The following is a 21,738-nucleotide window of genomic DNA, read 5'->3' on the forward strand; positions in this document are numbered from 1 at the left end:
GCAATGCCCATTGTCATTCAGGAAGCAGGAAGTCCGATATAATGAGACTGTGAATCCCACGTGGGACAGGGACTGTGTCCAACCCAATTAGCTTGTATCCACCTCAGCACTCAGTACAGTGCGGAGCACATAGCAAACGCTTAACAAATACCATAATTAGTATTATATAGTTGTACTCTCCTGAGAGCTTAGAAGAGAGCGCTGCACACAGTAAACGTTCAATAAGTATGACTGATTGGTCGATCGATATCCAGTTTTCTTCACTTCCTTATTTCTTAGCAGAATACTGATGGAATCTGGCCTAGGCCTACAACAGGTTGTCGCGTCTTCTCATCTGCCACTAGGTAGCAATGCTACACAACAGTTGGTCCCAATTTCCCCATTCGACCAGCAGGAAAAATTGTGAAGGTTTGCAACACCCGAGGTCACACAGGAAGGAGGACAGAGAGAAAAATACCCCACCTGTGGGATCCCAAAGAACTTTCTGACCTGCAGGATTCCTCTATGAGAGGAACAACGATTCTCTCTGTCGAGTCGGTCAGAAGAGAAAACGTTGGCTCCACTATGAAGTCAATGAAACCTGTAAAGCACAAAAGTTACAGTCTCACTTTCCGCTCCTTGTGTACAGGGAACTTGTCTACCGGCTCTGTTGTATAGCACTCTCCATTGCTCTGAGTACAGTCCTCTGCAAACAATAAGTGCTCCGACAATCAATCGGTGGTATGATTGAGTGCTTACCGGTTCGGCCACTTAGCTGTGTGACTTTGGGCAAATCACTTAACTTCTCTGGGCCTCAGCTACCTCATCTGTAAAATGGGGATTAAGACTGTGAGCCCCCTCTGGGACAACCTGATCACCTTGTAACATCCCCAGTGCTTAAAACAGTGGTTTGCACATAGTAAGTGCTTAATAAATGCCATTATTATTATTATTACTAAGCATTTGGGAGAGTACAATGCAGCAGAATTAGTGGACGTGTTTCCCGACCATAACGAGCTTATGGCCTAGAAGGGGATCAATAAATACCCCTTCATCAGGCCCCCAAACTCACAATTCTATCCTCTGTAATCTAGTATCACAGGAGTAGTCGTACCCACATAAAGAGCAGAAGGCTGATTGATTCTGCCATTATTGGCAGCCAAGAGTTCAGCATTCTGTTGATTGATTACGGTTGTCCAGTGCTCTAAGGAGAAATCCACTGACCCAGGAGGACAGTGCAAAATGGGGATTGAGACTGTGAGCCCAATGTGGAACAGGGACTGTGTCCAACCTGATTAACTTGTAGCTAGTACAGTGCTGAAGGGCAGTGGTGATGTATCACAATTTTTTTTCCACTCTCCTAGGCCCTTAATCCAGAGCTTCACATTCAGAAGGCGCTCAAGAAATATCATTGTTGATAATAATGAGTAGTAAAAATTAGAAATACTGTAAAACCATTTAATATCCTAAAGCCCCTTTAATTCTCCTGGACCTTTAGAGATGTCATTTCACTACATTTTCAGTCTTCTGAAATTACCAGAGACCCTATTCATCCTCTCAGACACATCTCCTCAGAACTGAACATTGTTTAGCAATCAATCAATCAGTTGATGGTATTTACTGAGCATTTTCTGTGTGCGGAGCAGTGTACTAAGCACTTTAGATTGGAGAGTACAATCTAACGGAGTCGGTAGGCATTCCTGAGTTTAGTAGGTCGAATAGCATGGGCCAGACTGAAATCAGATAATGCGAAAAATATAGCAATACTCTCTGTCCGGAGCATCGATTGCTTATCATATTTTTACAAATCTTGGCCATGCCACTGAAAAATATCCACAGCTAAGGATCCTGACACCCCCTGCATTCAAATCCCACAAATCTCACCCCCTCCCCAACACACACACACACACACACACACACACACACACACACACACACACACACACACACACACAAACACACACATTTAGACTGAAAGCCCCATGTGGGACAGGGACAATGTCCCATCTGGTTACTTTGTACCTCCTCAGTGCATAGTAGACTCCCTGACACGTAGAAAGCACTTTACAAAGACCACTATCATTATTAATGTCATTATTAATGGTTTGTTGTTATTAAATCCATGACCCAAATATTCATGTTCTATATTTGGGAGAGATTTTCTAGTTTTGAAGTATCAATAATAGTAATAATAATAATTGTTAGTTGCTTACTTTGTGGCAACTGTTCTGAGTGCTGGGGTAGATACAAGCTAATCAGATTGAACGTAGTCCTTGTCCCAAATGACATTCATAAAATCAATTTAAAATGACCAAGTACAACTTTTCATGTATTTCTGAGATATGGGTGTTGTTAACTTATAATAATAATAATTACGGCATTTGTTAAGTGCTACTATGTACCAGGCACTGTACTAAGCACTGCACCCAAGGGGTTGAGAGCTTGTGGTTGCTGGTCCCTGAATTACCTAGGGCAGCTCAGTTAATGGTCATGGCAGGGAACCGAGCAGTCTGTGCTAAATCTAATACACAGGCTGAAAATGTAAGTTCTTGAAAAATGCTTTTCACATTTCCGAATCCTTGCCCAAATGCATACGAGGCTTAGGAGACTCCTCCTAAGAATATTTTGTCTCATCTAACTCGCCACCAAGTCCTTTCCCATGTCCTCCCTCTCCCTTGATACACGCCAGACCACCATACTCCCCACCTTCAAAGTCTTATTAAAATCACATCTCCTCCCAGAACCATTGCCCAGTTAAGTCCCCTTTTCCCTGAGGAAAAGTTGGACCTGTGCCCTTTAAGCGCTTGACATTCACCCTATCCTCAGCCCTAAAGCACTTGGGTATCTGTAATTCATTTATTTATGTTAACATGCATGTCCCCCTCTAGACTGTAAGCTCCTCATGGACAGGGAATACACCTACCAACTCTGTTGTACTCTCCCAAATGCTTAGTACAGTGCTCTGCACACACAGCAAGTGCTCAGTAAATACCAATGATTGATGGATTGAATATATTACAGGTTTAGTTCATAGTGTGTAATTTCTTTAGCTTCAGCAATGCAAGGACTTTTGAAATACCCTAGGATTTTCACTTGTCTCAGGCCAATCAATCAGGAGTGCTTACTGTGTGCAGAATACTGTTCTAAGAGCTTGGGAGAGTACAAGATAGCAATAAACAGACACACGCCCTGCTTACTCTGCAATCAATCCAGCAATGAATGGTCTTTATTGAGCACCATACTAAGCGTTTGAGAAAGTACGATATAACAGAATTAGCAGACGTAATAAATGCTCAATAAATAGACTGTTGCCTAATAGCAAGAGATCATTCCTTTAGACAACAACTGGAAACATCCCTAATGACCGGTAAACGGATATGTGTTAATGACAAAGGCGGATGATGGGGAAAACTATGCCCTACAAGGTTTTTAGAGTCTAACCACATCATTATCAGCCCCAGAAATAGAATTAGTTGCAGAAAATTGGAGAACTTTGGAAGGAAAGAGTCACAATAAGCATCCTGTTTACCATATGGTTCATGACAACACAGTATTCATCTTTGGAAAAAGAAAAGGAAAACGGCATGGAACGTTACCTATTTGCGATTGAGCCACCATTGTAGACTTGCGATCACAAAGAGGAGAAAATGGGAGTCCTAACTCAGCCTCCTTATCTCCCTGTGGAAAGGAAAGTTGTTTAGCAAGCAGGCAAGACAGAGAAGAGAAGCAGAACCATTACCATAGATATTGAAAACCGGAGAGGCCTGAAGCTTGTTGGTTGTCATAATATTCATCAACTGCATTTTTTTAATTAGAATATTTCATTTCTTTTTCTAAAGACAAAACCAGAAGTCACAAGAGAAAGGATGCAAGGGTTTGTCTTGATATTCTGCCTCGGGGAAGAAAAGGAAAAAAAAAACTGAGTATGATTTGTATTTTCAATGTTTTTTAAACAACTGAAGAGCTAAATTTCCCTGGCACCTGGCAATAAGTTAGAGGCTTTGCAAGCAGCATTCTTTCAGAATTTGCTGATGTTTGACAACGTGTGTAAATGAGACTGTCAGCACTGATGTCCATATCCGTAATGCATTTATTTATATTAATGTCTGTCTTCCCTTCTAGACTGTAAGCTCATTGTGGGCAGGGAATGTGTCTGTTCTTTGTTCTATTGTACCCTTTAGTTCAGTGTCCTGCACACAGTAGGCACTCAATAAATACGATTGACTGATTGACTGACTGACCAATAACCCTGGCACGGCTGACAATCCCTTTTGTGTTGTTTGCCCAGATAGGATGCCCCCTGTAAAAATACCACAGTTGTATTCCACATTGTCTTTGTTTCTTCCACTTGTTACAACCGTCCTAAAAATCCCTACTCTATTTCACATCCAGGCTGAGAGAACCAAGACAGCCTGTTACACAGCAAAAGAAAGGTTTTCTTTCCTTTTTTTTTTGAGTAGCTCTTCCCGATTAACCCTATCGTACCCTCCCAAGTCCTTAGTTCAGTGCTCTGCATAGAGTAATAAATGTGATTAACTCTATAGGGCTGACGGTCTTAATCCCCATTTACAGATGAGGGACCTGAAGCACAGGGAAGTAAAGTGACTTTCTCAAGGTCACACAGCAGACAAGCGACAGACCCGGGATTAAAACCCAGATGCTTCTTACTTCCAAGCCTGTTCTCTTTCCGGTAGGCCATGCTGCTTCTCGATTGTATGTAGGTCTACGGGAAATCATACCCCATGATAGAGCCACTTAGGAAACAACTATATTTTCAAGTAACAATTCAGACTTTTCCTAAGGTACATTTGCACTGTAGGGCATTGCATCTCTTGCTGAGGAGGGAAAAATTCCCAGGGAGTCAATTGGGAAATACAAGGATGCCTCAAAATCTAGCTTTAGCATTTTCACAGCTGGACCCCTCCTCTGAGTGGATAATTTGCCTCCAGTTAATGTTTTCTTCCAGGGTTTGGAAAAGCGTGACTTGCTAACATTTAGCCTGTTCTTGAGTTATTTAAAAGTCCTCCACTAGGAAGGAACATACATGTGATTATAAAACATTTGGGAAGTATCAATCTATTGATGGCATTTGAAGCAGCATGGCATAGTGGATAGAGCACGGGCCTGAGAATCAGAAGGTTGTGTGTTCTAATCCAGACACCGCCACTTGTCTGCTGTGTGACCTTCAGCAAATCGCTTCACTTCTCTGGGCCTCAGTTCCCTCATCTGTAAAATGGGGATTCAGACTTTTAGCCCCACGTGGGACAGGGACTGTGTCCAACCCGAGTTGCTGGTATCCACCCCAGTGCTTAATAAAGTGCCAGGCACATAGTAAGCGCTTAACAATCGCCATAATCATTATTATTACTGTACTAAGCTCTTGGGAGAGTATGATCCAATAGAAATGGTAGACAAGATTCCTGCCCACAAGAAGCCAACAATCTAGTCATTTTGTGTCTCTCCTCATCATCAGTGGTATTTATTGAGGACTAGTATGTGCAGAGCACTGTACTAAGCACATGGGAGAGCACAATACAACAGAGTTGGTAGACACATTCCCTGCACACAAGTTTTCCTGAAACACATGTTGGCATTTTGGGCTGCTCAGTGTAAATAACATGGTCTCGTGGAAGTAGCACAGGCCTAGGTGTCAGAGGATGTGGGTTCTAATTCCAGCTCTGCCACTTACCTGTTGTGTGACCTCAGGCAAGTCACTTAACTTCTCTGTGCCTCAGTTACCTCCAAATGGGGATTACATACCTGCTCTCCCTCCTACTCAGGCTGTGAACCCCATATAGGACCTGATTAATTTGTATCTACCCCAGTGCTCAATACAGTGCTTAGCATATAATAAACCCTTAATAAATACCACAATTGTTATCATTGTTATTATTCTACCCTGACTTTTCCCAGAGTAGTAATAATAAACAGCATGGAGTAGTGGATACAGCACAGGCCTGAGAGCCAGAAGTCCCTGGTTTCTAATCCTGGCTCCACCACTTGTCTGCTGTATGACCTTGAGTTTGAAGTGTGTCACAATTCACTCCTCTGTGCCTCAGTTCCCTCATCTGTAAAACGGGGATCAAGACTGTGAGCCCTATATGGGAAATGGACTGTGTCCAACCTGATTAGCTTCTCCCTAAGCACTTAACAACTAGCTCCCTTCCTCCCTTCAAAGCCCTACTGAGAGCTCACCTCCTCCAGGAGGCCTTCCCAGACTGAGCCCCCTTTTTCCTCTCCTCCTCCCCATCCCCCCGCCCTACCTCCTTCCCCTCCCCACAACACTTGTATATATTCATACAGATTTATTACTCTATTTATTTTACTTGTACATATTTACTATTCGATTTAGCTTGTTAATGATGTGCATATAGCTATAATTCTATTTGTACTGATGATTTTGACACCTGTCTACAAACTTTGTTTTGTTGTCTGTCTCCCCCTTCTAGACCGTGAGACCCTTGTTGGGTAGGGACTGTCTCTATCTTTTGCCGACTTGTACTTCCCAACAGTACAGTGCTCTGCACACAGTAAGCGCTCAATAAATATGATTGAATGAATGAAATACCATTTAAATGAAAAAAGAGGGGGGAAAAAAGGAAAAAGAAACCGACACCTGTAGAAAGAATTCTTCCATCAAGGCCATGGTCCACTTGTGATGCAGATCCCAGGATTTTGCTGGATGGCTTATATCCGCTGCATGGAGAACCAAAGACATGGCTTTGCCCTTGTCTACCCTGGAAAATCGAGGATAAGCTTTAATGAGCCACAACAGATTTAGACTGTGAGCCCCCTGCGAGACATGAACTATATCCAACTTGATCAGCATATATATATCAGTGCTTAGCACAGAGCCTGGCACATAGCGCTTAACAGATACCAGAATAACAAAACAATGCAGAACCAAAACAAATCAAAACTAAACAAAAAGGTAGAAACATCTTTTCCAGGGAAGAGTTGCATTTAAAGCTTCTTAGTATCAGAGGTTTATAATCACAGCAAAAGATCCATTACCCCTCTGGTTGTTGCAAGGTGTTCCTCATGGTTTTTATCTGATGGAAATGGCCAGACATATCTGTAGATAAGACCATTTCAACGACCAGACCCCGGAGCTCCCTGAAAATAATCAAGAGGAAGGTTATGAATGCGGTACTTCATTATCCTGTAATGGAACTGCCCTTTACAAAACAATAATCACATTTGTTCTCCTTAAGCAGAAGTGGTCACAAGCGAAATGCTTCAAGATATATCCTGATAACCTTCTAACCCTTGTGGAAGAACTAGTGCTGCAGACTGCCATTAAGTGGATAATTCTCCCCCTCTACCAACTCACATTCTCTCTCTCTCATTCTTTCTCTGTCTCTCTCTCATTCTCTCTCCATCTGTCCCTCTTCCTCTGGCTCTCTCTCTCTCTCTCTCTCTCTCTCTCTCTCTCTCTGTCGCTCTCTTTCTTTCTCTCTCACACACAAACACACACACCCGAAATCAAAGAAAACAACCATGAATGGCAGATGTCACTCTTGGCTGATCCATTACAATGAATGGAGACATTGACAATGTTATCTAATAAGGAAAGCAAAGCCCACAGTTCTCTATCCCAGAGAATAATAATTGCTATTATTATTATTATTATGGTATTTGTTAATCGCTTATTACGTGCCAGGCACTGTACTAAGTGCCGGGGTGGATACAAGCAACTTGGGTTGGACACCGTCCCTGTCCCATATGGGGCTCACAGTCTCAGTTCCTGCTTTACAGATGAGGTAACTGAGGTACAGAGAAGTGAAGTGACTTGCTCAAGGTAACACAGCAGACAAGTGGTGGTGCCAGGATAAGAACCACATCCTTCTGATTCCCAGGCCACTATGCAATAATAACAATAATAATGGCATTTGTTAACCGCTTACTATATGTAAAGCACTTTTCTAAGCGCTGGGGGGATACAAGGTGATCAGGTTGTCCCATGTGGGGCTCACAGTCTTAATCCCCATTTTACAGATGCAATGTGCAGGCTCTGATAAGCAAAATCCGTAGATTTGCCAAAGGTAGTGAATAACCCCCTTCTTTGCTCAGACACAGACTAGTCTCATCAATGACAAGAGTGCTCTGCCCAAGAGCACACCCAGCAATTTAGTTAGTGCTGAGGTCAGAGGGTGAGGGAGAAGCAGAGGGAATGGGGGGTTAGGGCTAGGGAGTGTGGGATTGGTGTGGAGATCTTGGGGGGCTTACCAGGATCCCCTCTAAACTGCAAGCTCGTTATGGGCAGGGAACGACTCTGCTAATTCTGCTGGATGGTACTCTCCTAAGCGCTTTGTAAAGTGCTCTACACATAGTAAGCACTCAATAAATACCATTGATTGATTAGGGAAAAGGCAGCAGTGACACTACTCCTCTGTTTCCTGCCCAATTTTACAACAAGTAGAGAAGCAGCATGGCCTAGTGGATAAAGCACAGGCTTGGGAGGCAGAAGACCATGGGCTCTAATCCTGATTCTGCCACATGTCTGCTGTGTGACCTTGTGTGAGTCACTTCATTTCTCTGTGCCTCAGTTACCTCACCTGTAAAATGGGGATTGAGACTAAGTCCCACAGGGGACAGGGACTGTGTCCAACTCAATATGCTTGGGTCCATCCAAGGGCTAAGTGGCACATAGTAACCGCTTAACAAATATCATAATTATTATAATTTGTAACCCTGGAAACCTCCTTGCTTTCCCCACTCCCTCTGGCACCACGAACACTACTACAATCCCTGCCACTCCATACAGACCCCGGCTCCCAGTTTTCTTGAAAAATTGTATTTTCAGCCAAATGGGAGAAGGTTGTAGCATTAAAATTTTAACTTGCCTCTGTATCTGCTGTCTTAAATTCATTCTACCTACTTAACGTGGAAGCATTGGGATACAATTGCTTCCCACTACCAAAACATATTAGAAAGACAGCATGGCCTAGTAGAGAGAGTGTGAGGCTGGGAGTCAGAAGGATCTCAGTTCTAATCCCAGCTCTGCCGCCTATCTGCTGTGTGTCCTTGGGCAAGTCACTTCACTTCTCTGTGCCTTAGTTACTTCTTCTGTTAAGTGGGGATTAAGAGTATAAGCCCTGTGTGGGACAGAGACTGTGTCCAAACCTATTTAACTTGTATATACCCCAGTGCTCAGAACAGTGCTTGGCACATAGTAAAGGCTTAACAACTTCCATAATTATCCCACTTTATTACTTTGTTATTAACTACTGATATTTTTCTTTCTGAAGCAATTAAGAGGCCCAGAAGAGAACAACACAGTTCACCAAAGAAACCTATAAAAATGGTATTTCTCTAAATTATGCAGAAAAGGAGAATCAAGAAGAAAGCTACACCACTTTCAAATTGTTCCTGCATTAGATTACTCCCAATGTAACTGAGTTACTCTAATTGCCTGATACTAAGGAAGTAAAACCTCAGTTGACCTCATTGTAGAATAAATCTATTGCAGAATAATTTAGCATATAATACTGGAACTTGACCAGAGATGAAGAGCTACACGGATGTAGGATTATGCAGGGGCAAGTTAAAAAACAATTCTAAAATGGTGAAAAAACACATTCTGCTCACCTACTTTACAGATGTAAGCATGGTACAATGACTCACGCTTTTATAAATAGCTCAAATGGAAAACAATTCCACTTAATCTTCAGTTATGATTACTAAAAATGACAGAGCAACTCAACATGAAGAAAATCATATAATCACCAAACACTAGCAGAGTAAAAGGTACCCAAGAACCTAGAGCTCATCAGGAGACCAAAATATAATTGCATAAAATTATATGAATAAAATTATATTGCATAAAAGAAAAAAAAAACAAGAAAGACGTAACAGTTTTAGCACAACAAAAGGAGCAATTTCACGAATCAAAGCAACGGTAAGAACCCAAAGTTGGCACGGATTGCGGATTCTCAATAAGCAGTGTGGTCTAGTGGGTAGAACACGTGCCTGTGCTTCAGAAGATTCATGTGTTCTAATCCCTGCTCTGCCACTTGTCTGCTGTGTAACCTTGGGCAAAACACTTCACTTCTCTGTGCCTCAGTTAGCTGAAAAATGGGTCTTGAGACAGTGATCCCCATATGTGACTATGATTATTGTTATTACAGAAGGTTCAGTTCTCCCCTCCACATCAGGGGACAGTCCCTTCCCTGAGAAAGGTGAGGGAGAGGATTAGTTCTTCCTGAAGCCAGGAACATTCAAGTCCCTCATAACAGTGAATAATTGTGGTATTTTTTAAGCGATTACTATGTGCCAAATACAAACAAATTGTGTTGGACACAGTCCCTGTCCCATGTGGATCTCACAGTCTCGGGTAGATAGAGCAGGGGCCTAGGAGTAAGAAGATCATGGATTCTAATCCTGGCTCCACCACTTGTCTTCTGTGTGAACCTTGGGCAAGTCATCTGGGCCTCAGTTGCCTCATCTGTAAAATGGTGTTTAAGACAGTGATCTCCATGGGTGACTATGATTATTGTTATTACAGAAGATTCAGTTCTCCCCTCCACATCAGGGGACAGTCACTTCCCTGAGAAAGGTGAGGGAGGGGATTAGTTCTTCCTGAAGCCAGGAACATTCAAGTCCCTCGTAATAGTGAATGATTGTGGTATTTTTTAAGCGATTACTATGTGCCAGATACAAACAAATTGTGTTGGACACAGTCCCTGTCCCACGTGGAGCTCACAGTCTCAGGATGCATTTTACAGATGAGGCAACTGAGGCCCAGATGACTTGCCCAAGGTTCACACAGCAGACAAGTGGCGGAGCCAGGATTAGAATCCATGATCTTCTTACTCCCAGGCCCCTGCTCTATCTACTACGCCATGCTGGAAGAGTTTGGTCTCTTCCATTTGTCTGTTCTGGGATACTGTCTACTTTTCCTCTTCCCTAAAATTGGCTCTGATAGGGCTACTGGGAAGTTCAGGAGAATGTTTAACTCTGACATGGCTTTGGAAGGGTTTTTGGGGTACCCTGGTCTGAGGAGTTGGGGGAAGGGGGTGAGAAAAGGACTTGGGTTTGGGGTTTTTTCACTTGAAGCGGCAGCCCACCTATGAAGCCCACCCCCCTCACCATCCTACCTCAGAGGGAGGAGACAGCTGGCCCTAATTCTTAGAAAATTCCACCATTTTCTCTCCAGTGGCTGGGTTACATAGGATTTTAGTTATCCCCTTTTCCTAAACTGTGTTTCACCCGGTAGGACTCACCTCCAATCATCTTTCGATAAATTCGTCAGGATATTCATATCCTCTTCTTGCATGAGTCGGTATGCGGCGCTTACGTGGTGATTCTCAAGAACAGAACGATCATTGTACAAAATTGCAACGTCCGATCTGGAATAGAGGAGGTGGCACAGTTAAAATACAAGAGGAAGTACAATTAGAAACATTGCTGCGGAAAAGGTAGATAATCCAGATCATGTTTTCTCAGTATTTCTGATGAGCTACTTCCTTTGGCTTTGTTCCTTTTAACCATATGATAATACAGTTTAATATTTAATAATATAAACTGTATAATATTAATAATAATGATGATTATGATTGTGATATCTGGTCAATGCTAACCATGGACCAAGCACTGTGCTAGGGGCTGGAGTAGACAAAATAATCAGATAATAATAATGACAGCATCTATTAAGTGCTTACTGTGTGCAAAGCACTGTTCTAAGCACTGGGGAGGTTACAAGGTGATCAGGTTGTCCCTCGGGGGGCTCACAATCTTCATCCCCATTTTACAGATGAGGGAACTGAGGCCCAGAGAAGTGAAGTGACTTGCCCAAAGTCACACAGCTGGCAATTGGCAGAGCCGGAATTTGAACCCCTGACCTTGGACTCCAAAGCCTGTGCTTTTTCCACTGAGCCACGCTGCTTCCTGTCCCACCTGTGACTCACAGCCTAAGTGGCAGGTTGGACAGATATTTAATCCCCATTCTACAGACCAGAAAACTGAGGCCCAGGGAAGTCAAGCAACTTACCCAGGGTCACATGAATCATCCACTCTGGGCCCTAGAACCATATCTGCTCACAAGTGTCATCAAATATTAGCTAAATTCATTCAATCTCATTTATTGAGTGCTTATTACATGTGGAGCACTGTACTAAGCACTTGATGGATTGAATGAGTTTGAGGAGGTGGAGACTGATTCAGATAGGGATATCCAGGAGATCAAATCAGGTAGGAGAACAGGGTCGGAGAGAAAAATTGACATCAAATCGGGGGGCTGTGAATCAGTTGTCAAGAGAATAAGTAGAGTCGAGGACCCAAAACGCAATCTTGCCAAAGACCCACAATTAACATATGCAACAAGAAGGATGAGCTCAAGATATTTCATTTCAGAAGAAATGAGATGACTGGTGATGAGAAGCTCAGTTAAAATTTTCTTGGTCGTGAAGAAATTTCAGCCAGTGGCTTCTTTCTAAAAAATGCAACTTTTCCAAAAGCCAAATCTCTTTGTGTTTCCACCTAAATGATCCGAGGACATAAGAAATATTGGCATAATGAAGCATCCTCACATTTCCCATTCAAAACAGAGGTCACAGAGGCAGAGGAAGATTGGCAAAAGAGACAGAAAAAGGATCAATCGGAATGAGAAGAGGAGAACCGGGAGAGACCTAAGTCAGATAAACCCAGGTTAGGGAGCATAGCAAGGATAAGGTAGCAGTCCCGTGTCAACAACAGCTGAGAAACTGAGGAGTGTTAGGGCAGAATCCAATACATCTGGCAAGAAGGAAGTAATTGGTGACCTTGAAGAGAGCAGTCTCAGTGGAAGGAAGGGGGTGGAATCTGAATCCAAGAGAGTTAGAAAGGGAGTTGGAGGGGAGGAAAGCAGTGGCTACATCCAAACCATATGAGATGCTAGGGAGGAGGGATCCAATTGATGGGTGGAATACATAGCTGCATCCAGAGAAGGTCTTTTTAAGGATAGGGGAGATGTGGGTGGATCGGGAAGCAGAGGAAAGTAGACAACTGAAAGGAAGATTGAGCACGCGTCTTTTTAGAGGGAAAGATGGATGGGATTGGCCTGGGTGGAAAAATTGATTTTCGTAGCAGCAGGAGATGACAATCATTGTAGTTTCTGTTAGGTGCATACTCTGGATCAAACATCATCATAACCTCTGGAATAGGTAGAAGATAATCAGATTGGACACAGTCCCTGCCCCACGTGGAGCTCACAGTTCAAGTAGCAGGGAGAAAAGGTATTGAAACCTCACTTGACAGATGAGGAAACTGAGACAAAGAAAAGTTAGGTGACTTGACCGAGTTCACACAAGAAGTGGCAGAGTGGGATCCGAACTCACATCCAAGCTGACTCCTAGCTCAAGCTCTTTCCGCTAGATCATGAGAGATGGCCAAGACAGGTGAGAAGGAAGATATTAGAAGGAGCAAGGGAAGATAGGGGGAGAAATGGGGGGTGCACGCCTGATAGTTTTGATTTTGTCAGCAATATAGGTGGAAAGATCATCGGGCGGGTAGGACGGGAAGAGTTGAGGCCGCTCAGGTTTCAAGAGGGAGTTAAAGGGTTTGGAACAGTTGATGAGAGACATGGGCATGGGAATTGATGAGAAAGAAGCAGAGCAGCCTAGTGGGTAGAGCAAGGGTCTGGGACTCAGAAGGACCTGAATTCTAATCCTGACTTTGCCACTTTTCTGCTGTGTGACCGTGGGCAAGTCACTTTCCTTATCTGGGCCTCAGTTCAGTTCCCTTATCTGCAAAATGGGGATTCATACTCAGCTATCCCTCCTAGAGAGACTATAAGTCCCATGTGGGACCCGATTATCTTGTAGCTATCCCAGAGTTTAGTAAAGTGCTGGGCACATAGTAAGCACTTAACAAATGCCACAATTATAGTCATCAATAACCAAAAGAGGAAAGAGCTGTGTATTGATACCTGTGAATCCCATGTGGGACATAGACTGTGTCCAACTCGAGTAGCTTGAATCTACCCCAGTGCTTAGTACTGTGCCTGACACATAGGAAGCACTTGACAAATACCATAAAAAAGTAGGGATCCTAAGGGTGGAAAGACAGCAAGCACAGAAGAATCCAAAGAGGCTGAGGATGGTTTGGGGCCTCGATTACTGTGATGCTGAGCTTGGGAGTGGAGTAACAGCGATCCAGAACCAGGGGTTGGAGGTCTGACATTGATGGAGGGATTCAGGTGGGGATAGCAGGGCAGAGTGGGAGATGGTAGACTTGAAAATGTGGCTTGCAAGGTACAGCAAGAGAAGAGAGTTGAGTAGAGAGTCCAAAAAGGCCCGGAATAAATGCGGAAGCGGAGGTCTGGAGATCGAGCACTTATAATAAAGCAAACATATATCGTTTGTCTAATGGAGAATTAAATAAATCCTTCCCAAGTAATAGGTCTGGGTATATTTCCAGTCTCTCCTTGACATCATGGGAAAATCTGGGATTGGCGAATCACGTTATTTTCCGGCAGAGACGGATGAACCACATATAACTAGCCGTGGCAGTTTTAGTCGGGGTTATGATGTGGTGTGATTCCAAATGTCACTCTGTATTCCTTTCAGAAACAAGCAGAGATGACTTTGAAGGGACAGATTTAGTTGGGGAGAAAGAGCAGAGATGTCATTTATCGTAAATCTACTGGGCTGCTGAAAATAAACTGCTGTTTTCCTAGGGATTGTTGCAGTCGTTTTCACTTCTCAGAAAAGAACAGAACTCTGAAGAGACCCCAGTTCCACGGAAATGCACAGCTCTGTGTTTTTCTTCAGCCAGTGAAGATGGGAGAGTCTTTTCTGGTCTTTACATTTTTCCAGTGTTAACTTCCAAACCCACTTTCCAAATACTCTCTGAGTCGGACATTAAAAAGGTTTGTTGCTTTTCCTCCTCCTCTCAATCAGAAGAGGAAAATGTGATTAAAATGACTCTGATTTGAAATAACTTCAGTGGTTATCTCCCCTGCTAGAATGTAAGTTTTCGGGCGGCAGAGATTGTGTCCAACTCTAATGTTCTCTCCCAAGCACTTAGTACAGTGCTCTGCACACCGTAAGCCCTCAATAAATATTAACTGATTGAATGATGGATGGAAAATTTGCAAGAGTGTTTCTAGTAGCACACGGTGATGCCTGGTGTGGGCTGGTCAAAAGAGCCCCGGCCTGGGAATCAAAAGGACCTGGATTCTAATCCCAGCTCTTCCACTGTCTGCTGTGTGACCTTGGGCAAGTCACTTCACTTCTCTGTGCCTCAATTCAGTTCTCTTATCTGAACAATGGGAATTCACTACTTGTTCTCCCCGCTACTGAGACGACGAGCCCTATGTGGGACCTGATTATCTTGTAGCCCTCCCAGCGCTTGGTACAGTGCCGGACACATAGTAATCACCTAATGAATGCCTCAATTATCTTTATTATTATTATCATCATTATCTCTGAGAAAACAGTCTCTGTTTTCCCTCTTCCCACAACTCCCAGAGTGGTGGAAGGTAGGGAATATAACCTTCGCTGATGCCACCTGATGCAACAGGAAGCCCTCTGCCCCATCCCTATGATCCTTAGGGGCAGGGATGGTCTCTTTGGTTTCTTCTGTGCCTCTGGACACCAAGCCAAGTTCCCCATGTGAGGAAATCATTCAGTAAGTGCTACTGATCCTGACTCAAAACGCAGAAGGACCGTGACTCTCTTCCTCAGTTGTTTCGTGAGGATATTCTGGACATGATATGATATGAGGAGGATGTGTTTAAAAGAGCTCACCTCAAAGATGGGCTGTAGGGTCAACAATTTCCTTTAATCTGCGCTTTCCTTTAGGTTTAGGGCCCCCATTTACTAAGGCTCAATCCTGTGGAAATAACTAGCCTAATTTCAAATTAGATGTATGTAAATGTTTGGGGAAAGACAGAAGAATTATTCCCTACTTCTTTGCTTCCATGTGTGCCCGTAGAATGACCGCGGACACTTTGCATGTAGTTGGCAAGACGTGTAAGCTCAAACACCGTACTAAGCCTTTTCCACTTACAAACCCACTTTCAGCAGCCTACCCTGGGACCTCACAGGATTACACGGTGCCGAGGAGTGATTGGCCAAAAGTCTAGTTTCTAATGGTTAGGGGAGTTTGATTTTTAAATGCTGTAACATTCCCCAGAGCGGGTAGTCACAGAAATCTTACCGGGTCTGGATATGAAAGTTGTTCGTAGTTCCCGTGTGCTCATAATCATGGATAGCAGCTGCAAAGACCATGGCTAAAATTTCCAGTTCGGAGAGCCAGTGCTGGGGAATAAAAGCAATGTTCAATCATATTTTGTACAGTGGCTGAGCTACGACTAAACCAATAAAGGAGCTCGTTTCATCACATTGGGAAAAAGGGATTAGCTCTCGAGTTCCGGAAACGTTTCTCCCTTCCTATCCCGGATACTTATCGGACACATTTATGAGAGAAATTAAATGAGATATAAATTTTGAACCAAAACTGTGGTGTTGGAACTGTATTATCCAACATGGAAATGCCATTTATGGTGACTAGCACAGACACACTCTTCTCCTTGAGACTCAGTATGACCTTGGCTGTACAGACAGGCTTCTCTTCTGTTTTTCTTCTTCCCTTTCCTTCTGCTCATTCTCAGTTTCCTTTGTTTCTTCCTCTCTTCAGCATTCAACTGTGTGGTTCTTAGGCTCAATTTTGGCTTTTTTATTCTCCTCATTCTTCATTAACTCCCTAACATTGCCTGTCTCCCCGTTAGAGAAGGAGAAGCAAGAAGAGGAGGAGAAGGAGAAAGAAAATAACAATAATAATAATTGTGGTATTTGGAAAGTACTTGCTATGTTTCAGGCACTGAAGCAGCATGGCTCAGTGGAAAGAGCCGGGGCTTGGGAGTCAAAGGTCATGGGTTTGAATCCTGGCTCCACCAACTGTCAGCTGTGTGACTTTGGGCAAGTCATTTCACTTCTCTGAGCCTCAGTTACCTCATCTGTAAAATGGGGATGAAGACTGTGAGCCCTACGTGGGACAACCTGATCACCTTATATCCTCCCCAGTGCTTAGAACAGTGCTTTGCACATAGTAAGTGCTTAACAAATGCCATTATTATTATTATTATTATTACTATGACTAAGCGCTGGGGTGGATACAAGCAAATCGGGTTGGGCACAATGCCTGCCCCATATAGGGTTCACAGTTTTAATTCCCATTTTACAGATGAGGTAACTGAGGAACAGAGAAGTTAAGTGACTTAATGAGAAGGAGAAGGAGAATTAGAATATCTATTCAGTGCTTACCATGTGATCAAGCATTGTTCTAAACTGGGATGAACACAAGATCATCAGGCCGGACACATTCCCTACCCGACATGAGGCTCACAGATTGAACAGGAAGGGAGTATGATTTAATCTCCATTTTTTACAGTTGAGGTAACTGTAACCTTGGTATTATCCTTGACTCCTCACTGTCTTTCAACTCTCACATTCAATCCATCACTGAATCCTCCCAGTTTAACCTCAACATTTCCCAGACCTTCTCCTTCCTCTGTACCCAAACAATCATCAGCCGGTCATTTGCTTGTCAAACTACAATGTCAGTCTCTTCACTGCTCTCCCTGCCTTCAGTCTCCCCACCTCTCCCATCCTTTCTTCACTCTCATAGCTAGATCATTTTTCAAAAATGCCTTTCTCTACTTCTCTCCACTTCTCAAAACCGTCAAATAACTTCATGACAGGTTATATGAGTCACCACAGCTCTTAGTTGGATTTCTGGGGAAGAGAGCTTATAGAGAAAGCCTCAAATGCCATCTTGATGCAGACATCCCCTAAATCTTCTTTTAAGCACCCAGTGTAAGGCTAAATTGTCTCTTACAAAGAATTGTACATTTCTTATGAGGCAATCATATTCCACTTTGCCTCACCGCCTCCTCTGTTGGTGATTATCCCTCTAGAGAAGAGGTACCCATCAACCACAAAATGGGACAATCATTTGCTCCCAAGTGCTTAGTACAATGCTCTGCACACATTAAGTGCTCAATAAATAGGATTCAATGAATTAATGAATTAATGAATTTGCTGATGTGCTATCCACTCGACCATTCTGCTTCCAGATTTATTTAGCATACCATTCTGTATTTATTGAGCACTTACTGCGGGTTGAGCTCTGAAGTAAGCACTTGGGAGAGGACGGTCATGATGATGATGATAAATAATAATAATAGCATGACCTAATGGAAAGAGCACAGGCCTAGGAGTCAAAGGACCTGGGTTCTAATCCCAGCTCTACCGCTTGTCTGCTGTGTGATCTTGGGCAAGTAACTTCACTTCTCTGGGCCTCAGTTCCCTCATCTGTAAAATGGGGATTCAGACCGTGAGTCCCATTTGGGACAGGGACTGTCCAACCTGATATCCTTGTATCCATCCCAGCTCTTAGTACAATGCCTGGCACATAGTAAGTGCTTAACAAATTCCATAATTATCATTATTATTATTATTATTTTTACTGTACTGTCCTCTCCCAAACACTCTGCACCCAATAGATATTCAATAAATAATCACACTAATATGTCTTTTAGGTGGCTCAAAGAAATTGCTAACACCATGCCATCAAGATTTGATCAAACTGAGAGTAGATAGAGCAACTGTGGCATCCCAACTTCTTAATGGCTATCAGATCAGGACCCACCATACACCCCACCTTCGACGTCTAGCACAGTTCCATTAATGCCACTTAAGTGGCGGTCCCAATGCAGGTATGAAATTAGAGAACAATCTTCCAACGATGACAAAATGTAATGTGATGTTAGAAGCAGCAGTTCATTCATTCAATCAAATTTATTGAGCACTTACTGTGTGCAGAGCACTGTTGGGGGCATAAGCCTTTCTTTAATGTGAGAATCCAAAGCTCACTGTGGGCAGGGAACATGTCTATGAACTCTGCTATATGGTTATATCGTGCTCTGCCAAGCACTTAGCACAGTCCTCTGCATACAGTATGCACCCAATAAATAGGATCGATTGATTGATTGAGAACCAAACCCCTGCCTCGTAGAACTGACTGCCTCTCAAACGGCAAAACAAAATCACAAACAGCAAGATCCTGAAATGCAGTCCAACTACCAGCATCCAGACCTTTGGTTGACACACCGCCTCCTTCCCTGGTCTGAACCAATAATAATAATAATGATGGCATTTATTAAACGCTTACTATGTGCAAAGCACTGTTCTAAGTGCTGGGGAGGTTACGAGGTGATCAGGTTGTCCCACGGGGGGGGGGGGGCTCACAGTCTTAATCCCCATTTTACAGGTGAGGTAACTGAGAGAAGTGAAGTGACTTGCCCAAAGTAACATAGCTGACAATTGGCAGAGCAGGGATTTGAACCCATGACCTCTGACTCCAAAGCCCATGCTCTTTCCACTGAGCCACGCTGCTTCTCAACCTGTAAGGAGAGTGGACAATGACCTGATTCCCAAGTAACTGCACTATTGCGATTCAGTCCTCTAGACTGTGACCTCAATGTGAGCAGTACTGTGCCTGTTTGTTGTTCTATTGTACTCTCCCAAGCAGTAAGTACAGTGCTTTGCACACAGATAATGCTCAGTAAATATGACTGAATGAAAAACAAAATGATGAATGAGCAAGCAGGGTGGTGAGAAGATACGTTTTGAGGATAGAGTGAAGGGAAACCTCAAATGATGAAGCCCAGCAATGCATGGTTGAGAAATGGGAAAAAAAGACAGGTTAGCTTAGCACATGACAATCCAGGTAACTGTCCTGGAGCATCAAGAAGGAGAAATGAAAACAGAGCCAGGCTCTGGGGTAAACAATCTGTATCTACCCCAGCACTTAGTACAGTGTCTGACACATAGTGCTTAATAAATACTATAAAATTAAAATTAAATTAAATTAATAGTGCAGGAAAGAATTTTTATCAGTCAGTCAGTCATATTTATTGTGCGCTTACTGTGTCGAGAGGACTGGGGAGAGTGCAATACAACTATAAACAGACACATTCCCTGCCCACAGTGAGGGTACAATTTAGAGGCAGAAACAGATGGGATTATAAATGAATAAATTACAGATATGCTCATAGGTGCTGTGGGGCTGGGGATTGTAAATAAAGGGAGCAAGTCAGGGTGACACAGACATGAGTGGGAGAAAAGGAAAGGAGGGCTTAGTCAGAGAAGGCCTCTTGGAAGAGATGTGTCTTCAGTAAGGCTTTAGCACTTAATTGTTGATCACACGTAGTTCTTAATCAGTCACACTTGCCCACAGCAAGGACACCTACATATTTTTTCCTTAAATATTTCATTTCTAAGTTGAAAAGTGAAAAAAACAGCTATCCATCAAAATAAGCCCCTTATAAAGAAACGCTCACGTCGCAATGATGCTTGAGTCAGAGAAATAGCTGAACAGATGCTGCCAGAAGCCAAGGAAATTTTCTCAAGCATAACTAACAGCATTTGTAGTTGTCAAGAGATAATTTCATTCCTTTTACGATAATTTCATGCTCATCGAATCATGTGGAAAATGTTCCATGATGAAACTTTGACAGTTAAGTCCTATTTAACAAAAATGCACCATATAATTTCAGGTGAAATTTCCTTCAGACATGCAAAGTACAGGTATGAAAGACTTTGATGCATTTCATTGAAAAGCCTTAATGATTTATTAAAGTAGTTAACTGGCAAACGTTTGACATTATCAATCAATCAATCGTATTAACTGAGCACTTGCTGCATGCAGGGCACTATACTAGGTGCTTGGGAGAGTACAATATAATCATTACTATTTTGTAGCCCTTTCCTCACTTGTAAAATGCAGAAATCAGATTCGCTTAAAGTGATATAGCAATGGGGGAAGCATTTCCTTAGGGATTTATTCAAGGGAAAAGAGTGACAAATGTCTTATGGAAAAGAAACATAGTCCTCTCTATTCATGATTTTCAAATTCAATAGCTCAGGGAACCGGTCCTCTTCCAAAGGAAGATTCTAAGGCAAATGATTCCGTGGTACTTCTATCCGTTTATTGGAGTATTGAAGTCTGAGAATGTTAGTCGCACCGCAAAAGACAAGGACCCTATCAAAATGTGTATCAGTGATGATGCGTTGTCACATGCAGTGAATACTCAACAACCAGCAAAGTAATACTCATGCCTACGTAATCCTCTCGCTATCAAATCGGAGCAGAGTTATTTGACAACAAGAAAGGCACCCGAGTGCGTTTGTAGGTACCCGGCTGGGCTTGAGAGTTGGAACCCTAGATTGAGAACAATTAAGGATCGAGATCCAAAGTGCTCAGAAAAATGGGAGCTTGGAAACCTTCCCCAATTGCCCACATTCAAGGCCGTTCTTACCATTAGACCTGTGTGAAGCAAGATGTAATGGACGGTCTGGGTGACATCCGCCGCGTGGACCAGGTTGTGGTATGGATTTTTGAACTTGCTGTAGCCAACTTCCAGAGCTTCTGCAAATGAAATTAGGCAGGACACAGGAATCTGGGAAAAGCAAATGTTAACGTGAAGGGAGAGCCTGATGCACCCCTGAAATGAAGCTGTAAAGATCCCATCCCCCTCACCAGCTGTCTGAGGGAATGTCATCACCCACAAATCCACAATAATAATTCATAACTGTGGTAATTTTAAAATGTTTACTGTGTATCAGGTACTTGTTCTAAGCGCTGGGGTGGATACAAGCAAATCGGGTTGGACACAGCCCCTGTCGCACCTGGGGCTCCCAGGCTTAATCCCCATTTTTACAGATGAGGGAACTGAGGCATGGAGAAGTGAAGTGACTTGCCCAAGGTCATGCA

The 21,738-nt window shown here is 43.0% G+C and overlaps 1 protein-coding gene across 7 annotated transcripts in view; it reads right to left on the minus strand.

Moving 5' to 3' along the window:
- PDE1A (phosphodiesterase 1A) overlaps positions 1–21,738 on the minus strand; it is a 213,518-nt gene that overhangs the window by 21,114 nt on the left and 170,666 nt on the right. For 6 of the 7 annotated variants that reach the window (XM_038751271.1, XM_038751270.1, XM_038751264.1 and 3 more), the window contains 7 exons: positions 21,284–21,424; positions 16,120–16,220; positions 11,205–11,330; positions 6,994–7,095; positions 6,596–6,716; positions 3,576–3,657; positions 463–580 (listed from right to left, as the gene is read on the minus strand). In XM_038751271.1, the coding sequence (XP_038607199.1) occupies positions 463–580; positions 3,576–3,657; positions 6,596–6,716; positions 6,994–7,095; positions 11,205–11,330; positions 16,120–16,220; positions 21,284–21,424 (791 nt within the window). The remainder of the gene's footprint in view (positions 1–462; positions 581–3,575; positions 3,658–6,595; positions 6,717–6,993; positions 7,096–11,204; positions 11,331–16,119; positions 16,221–21,283; positions 21,425–21,738) is intronic. The other variant, XM_038751267.1, reaches the window with a different exon arrangement.

This window comes from Tachyglossus aculeatus, chromosome 9 (assembly GCF_015852505.1).
Source record: "Tachyglossus aculeatus isolate mTacAcu1 chromosome 9, mTacAcu1.pri, whole genome shotgun sequence".
In the NCBI taxonomy this organism is placed as follows: domain Eukaryota; kingdom Metazoa; phylum Chordata; class Mammalia; order Monotremata; family Tachyglossidae; genus Tachyglossus; species Tachyglossus aculeatus.